Source organism: Zeus faber (genome assembly GCF_960531495.2).
Source record: "Zeus faber genome assembly, chromosome: 15".
Lineage (NCBI taxonomy): Eukaryota > Metazoa > Chordata > Actinopteri > Zeiformes > Zeidae > Zeus > Zeus faber.
Genome location: NC_137194.1, coordinates 3,059,014 through 3,064,013, shown reverse-complemented (window position 1 = coordinate 3,064,013; position 5,000 = coordinate 3,059,014). Strand labels below are relative to the sequence as shown.

Sequence of the window (5,000 nt, the reverse complement as noted above, 5' to 3'; positions counted from 1 at the left end):
GTTTTATGTCATTAACATCAATAACTAAATACAATAAATAAATAAAAGTAAATACAATTTATTCATATAAAAAATAAAAATTAGTCAATACAATAAATAAATAATATTATGTATTTATTTATTTATTATATTTACTTTTTTTGAATTAAATAAATATGAGAAAATATAATACATAACTATAACCAAATCTAATAAATTAATATAAGTAAATGTAATAAATAAATATAGGCAATAAATATCAGTAAATATAATAAATAAATATAAGTAAATATGATACATAAATATAAGTAAATATAATAAATAAAGATAAGTCAATATAATAAATATAACTAAATATAATACATAAATATAACTAAATATAATACATAAATATAACTAAATATAATACATAACTATAACCAAATCTAATAAATTAATATAAGTACATTTAATAAATAAATATAGGCAATAAATATCAGTAAATATAATAAATAAATATAAGTAAATATGATACATAAATATAAGTAAATATAATAAATAAAGATAAGTCAATATAATAAATATAACTAAATATAATACATAAATATAACTAAATATAATACATAAATATAACTAAATATAATACATAATTAAAATTAAATATAATATTCAGTGTTTTGTTCACTCGGTTGCTGTGACTGCAGCAGAAGCTCTAAAACAGCAAAGTAACATCATTTATAATCATTTTTCCGTGTAAATGTATTGATTTATTCAGTGAGAAACGTGTCATTGATTTGATTTGATCCTTTATTTGGTCCTTGTCCCTGGAGGTTATTTACACATAATCAACGTCTGGTCGTACGTTATCCCCTCATTATATGATATCATATGATATGATATAATAGGTTTATATAATGCGTAAGGTAGTGTGTAATAAGCAGGGTCATGTGCAGCCAGACGGTGGTTATCTCTAAATAACCTCCTTCAGAGAGATCTGCTCCCTGGGGTGTAGATAACATCGGGTGGTGCTAGCGCGGTGCGGTGGAGGGTTCTTACACCACGCCTTGCTCCACGTTGGGGCCTCGGATGTAGAACGGGACTCGGATGTCGAACTCGTACGGCATCGACTTCCCTGGAAACACACAGAGCAAATCAAATCACCATGGTAACCACAGACCGGTTTGATTCCTCACAGGTACAGGAAGCCCACCAACAACTGGAGCTGCTGGTCCATTCCTGACCTGAAGGGGAACAGACATGGTGGTGGTGGTGATGGTGATGATGGTGGTGGTGGTGATGGTGATGATGGTGGTGGTGATGGTGGTGGTGGCGGTGGTGGTGGCGGTGGTGGTGATGGTGATGGTTGGTGATGGTGGGGATGGTGGTGGTGGTGATGGTAATGGTGGTGGTGGTGATGGTGGTGGTGGTGGTGGTGGTGGTGGTGATGATGGTGTCGATGATGATAGTGGTGGTGATGGGGGAAGTGGTGATGGTGGATGGTGGTGGTAATGGTGATGTGGTAGTGGTGGTGATGGTGATGGTGGTGGTGGTGATGGTGGTGGTGATGATGGTGGTGGTAATGGTGATGATGGTGGTGGTGGTGGTGATGATGGTGGTGATGATGATAGTGGTGGTGATGGTGGTGATGATGATAGTGGTGGTGATGGTGGTAGTGGTGATGGTAGTGATGGTGATGGTGGTGGTGATGGTGGTGGTGGTGGTGGTGGTGGTGGTGGTGGTGGTGGTGGTGGTGGTGGTGATGATGATGGTGATGATGATAGTGGTGGTGATGGTGGTAGTGGTGATGGTGGTGATGGTGATAGTGGTGGTGATGGTGGTGGTGGTGGTGGTGGTGGTGGTGGCGATGGTGGTGATGATGATTGTGGTGGAAATGGTGGTGGTATAGCTGGTAGTGGTGATGGTAGTGATGGTGATGGTGGTGGTGATGGTGGTGGTGGTGATGGTGGTGGTAATGGTGATGGTGGTGATGATGGTGGTGGTGGTGATGATGGTGGTGATGATGATAGTAGTGGTGATGGTGGTAGTGGCGATGGTGATGGTGGTGGTGATGGTGGTGGTAATGGTGATGGTGGTGATGGTGGTGGTGGTGGTGGTGATGGTGGTAATGGTGATGGTGGTGGTGGTGATGGTGGTAATGGCGATGGCGGCAGCGGTGGTGGTGGTGGTGGTGGTGGTGTTGTTTACCTTTGACGAGGCCAAACTGCCCGATGTGGTAGCCGTGGTCTGAGGTGTAGATGATGTAGGTGTTGTCCAGCTCCCCAGTGTCCACTAGCATGTTGTACAGCTGCAGACAGACGGAAAGAGACAGACAGTTTGTTCTGTTTAGTATTACACGGTGGGAAGTACTCCCAGTCCTCCCAGTCCTCCCAGTCCTCCCAGTCCTCCCAGTACTCCCAGTCCTCCCAGTCCTCCCAGTCCTCCCAGTCCTCCCAGTCCTCCCAGTCCTCCCAGTCCTCCCAGTACTCGGTACCTTCTCCACGCTGTCGTCCACTGACAGCAGCGTCTGCAGCCGCTTCCTGTGCAGGATGTTGGTGAACTCCATGTGGATCGGCTTCATGGGACCAGTGTAGCGCATGATCCAGTGCTTGTCCGGGTTCGGAGCATAGTTGTAACTTGGAGTACTGGGAGAGGGAGACAGGTCGGTGGCGAGAGAGAGACAGGTAGGACAGACGGGGAGGGGGGGGGACAGACAGTGTAAACTAATGTTGTACAAAACGCTCAACGTTTCCCGGGAACCAGAGCCACCTGCCGCTCTGCGGAATATGTCTAGCCACCCTCCCATTCAGCCGGGCTTCCACCAATCACAGCCATTTATCTAATACGGGGCGGGGCTGTTACCGTGACGATGCAGAGGAGAGCGGTTGAGAAGATGGCCCTTACCAAGATGGCTGCTGCTGACACGGAACAGTCAGTTGAATCTGCTGTTGTGACAGTATCACTTGTATTATTATTGGGTGGCACGGTGCACTGCTGCCTCACAGCAAGAAGGTCCTGGGTTCGATTCCCGCCCTGGGCGCTGTTTGCTCCGGTGGCTTATCTCCCAATGAGGGGCCTTTCTGGGTGGAGTTTGCATGTTCCCCACGTGCTCACATGGGCTTTCCTCCACCTAACGTCAGTAAGGACCCCCACCCGCATGTGTGGCGTGGCGTGTGATGATTAAAGAGTCTTCTATTAAACCATCTGGACGGGCTATCCAGCGCTCTGATTGGTTGTAGGATCTATCCAGCGCTCTGATTGGTTGTAGGATCTATCCAGCGCTCTGATTGGTTGTAGGATCTATCCACCGCTCTGATTGGTTGTAGGATCTATCCAGCGCTCTGATTGGTTGTAGGATCTATCCAGCGCTCTGATTGGTTGTAGGTCTATCCAACACTCTGATTGGTTGTAGGTCAATCCTGCGCTCTGATTGGTTGTCCAGGTGAGGTCCAGGTGCATGGGAACGCCTCAGAATTCCCCAGGAAGCGCTGGAGGAAGCTGCTCGGAAACAGGACGTTTGGACGACCCTGACCAGGGTTAGAGGCATGAAAAGGGACGGACTCCAGATGAAACCGGGTGATTAATCACACACACACACACACACACAGTGTGATGTTTTAAGGCTTGTGGAGTTGAATGTGGATTTATCTTTAAACTCCGAACAGAGCGACTGCATTGTTCTGCTGCTTTACCCAGCTTAGTGTGTGTGTGAGTGTGTGTGTGTGTGTGTGTGTGTGTGTCTTACATGTGCTGCGAGGCGTTGGGGAAGGCGGTGCTGTACTGCGGGGCGGAGTCCTCGGGCCCGTGTGGAGCGGCGTGGCTCAGCACCATCAGCACCGGCCGGTGGGGGTAGATCCTCTTAGAGGCTCTGAAGTACTGGGAAGCCCGAGCCGTGATCACATCCGTCAGGTAGTCCTGAGGAGACACAGTACTCTTGTAGTACTACACACAGTACTACTGTAGTACTACACATGGTACACACACGACTGGATGAAGCTGCAACAGCGTGCTCCTGACACCGTCCAACACTCGACCACGCCCCGCTGTCCCAAGTAAAGCAACGTGCCACTTAAAGGTGGAGCTCTAGGATGGAGAACAGCTCATTTGTGCTGAGAAAATAATGAAGACGCGACGCAGAATTTGGAGGAGGTATCGTTTGGAGAGACACTGAATTGAATTACAGATCACCTGGTGACTCCACCCCTGGCTCCACCCGTCATCACATTTCTCAAAAAACAGTCAAACATAATAAATATTGGATTGTCTGAGACTGAAGTAAGTACAATGTGTGTACTGTGTACTGTGTGTAGTGTGTGTTGTGTGTAGTGTGTACTGTGTACTGTCTGTAGTGTATACTATGTACTATGTATAGTGCGTACTGTGTACTGTGTACTTTGTGTACTGTGTACTGGGTGTAGTGTGTACTGTGTGTAGTGTGTGCTGTGTGTAGTGTGTACAATGTGTAGCGTGTACTGTGTAGTGTGTACTGTGTTCTGTGTGTAGTGTGTACAATGTGTAGCGTGTACTGTGTAGTGTGTGCTCTGTTCTGTGTGTAGTGCGTGTACAATGGTTACTGTGTTTAGTGTGTAGTGTGTACTGTGTGTACTGTGTACTGTGTGTAGTGTGTGGTGTGCACTGTGTGTGCTGTGTGTACTGTGTGTACCTGGGGGTAAAGCGCCCCGTGCTTCTCCCGCACCCCGTTGTGGCTCAGGGTGTAGTTGTAGAAGCGACTGTTCTTCACCAAACCGAGCCACTCCCTCCACCCAGGGGGCACGTACGAACCGTTGTACTCGTTCAGGTACTTCCCAAAGAATGCTGGGTACACGTACACACACACACACACACGCAGAACACACACAGAATACACAGTCTGAAAAACATAGAATTATACCTGATGCGACACGATTAATTGACGGCTATGTGTGTGTGTGTGTGTGTGTGTGTGCATGTTATGTGTGTTGTATGTGTGTGTGTGTGTGTGTGCGTGTGTGTGTATGTGTGTGTGCGTGTGTGTGTGTGTGCATGTTATGCGTGTTGTATGTGTG

General features: G+C 46.4%; 1 protein-coding gene across 1 annotated transcript in view; it reads right to left on the bottom strand.

Moving 5' to 3' along the window:
• LOC307240653 (extracellular sulfatase Sulf-2-like) overlaps positions 1 to 5,000 on the bottom strand; it is a gene marked incomplete at its 5' end in the record, with an annotated part of 23,658 nt that overhangs the window by 16,866 nt on the left and 1,792 nt on the right. Inside the window, 5 exons of the mRNA XM_080014492.1 lie at positions 1,015 to 1,090; positions 2,164 to 2,263; positions 2,450 to 2,600; positions 3,701 to 3,870; positions 4,619 to 4,770. Of these exons, the coding sequence (XP_079870618.1) occupies positions 1,015 to 1,090; positions 2,164 to 2,263; positions 2,450 to 2,600; positions 3,701 to 3,870; positions 4,619 to 4,770 (649 nt within the window). The remainder of the gene's footprint in view (positions 1 to 1,014; positions 1,091 to 2,163; positions 2,264 to 2,449; positions 2,601 to 3,700; positions 3,871 to 4,618; positions 4,771 to 5,000) is intronic.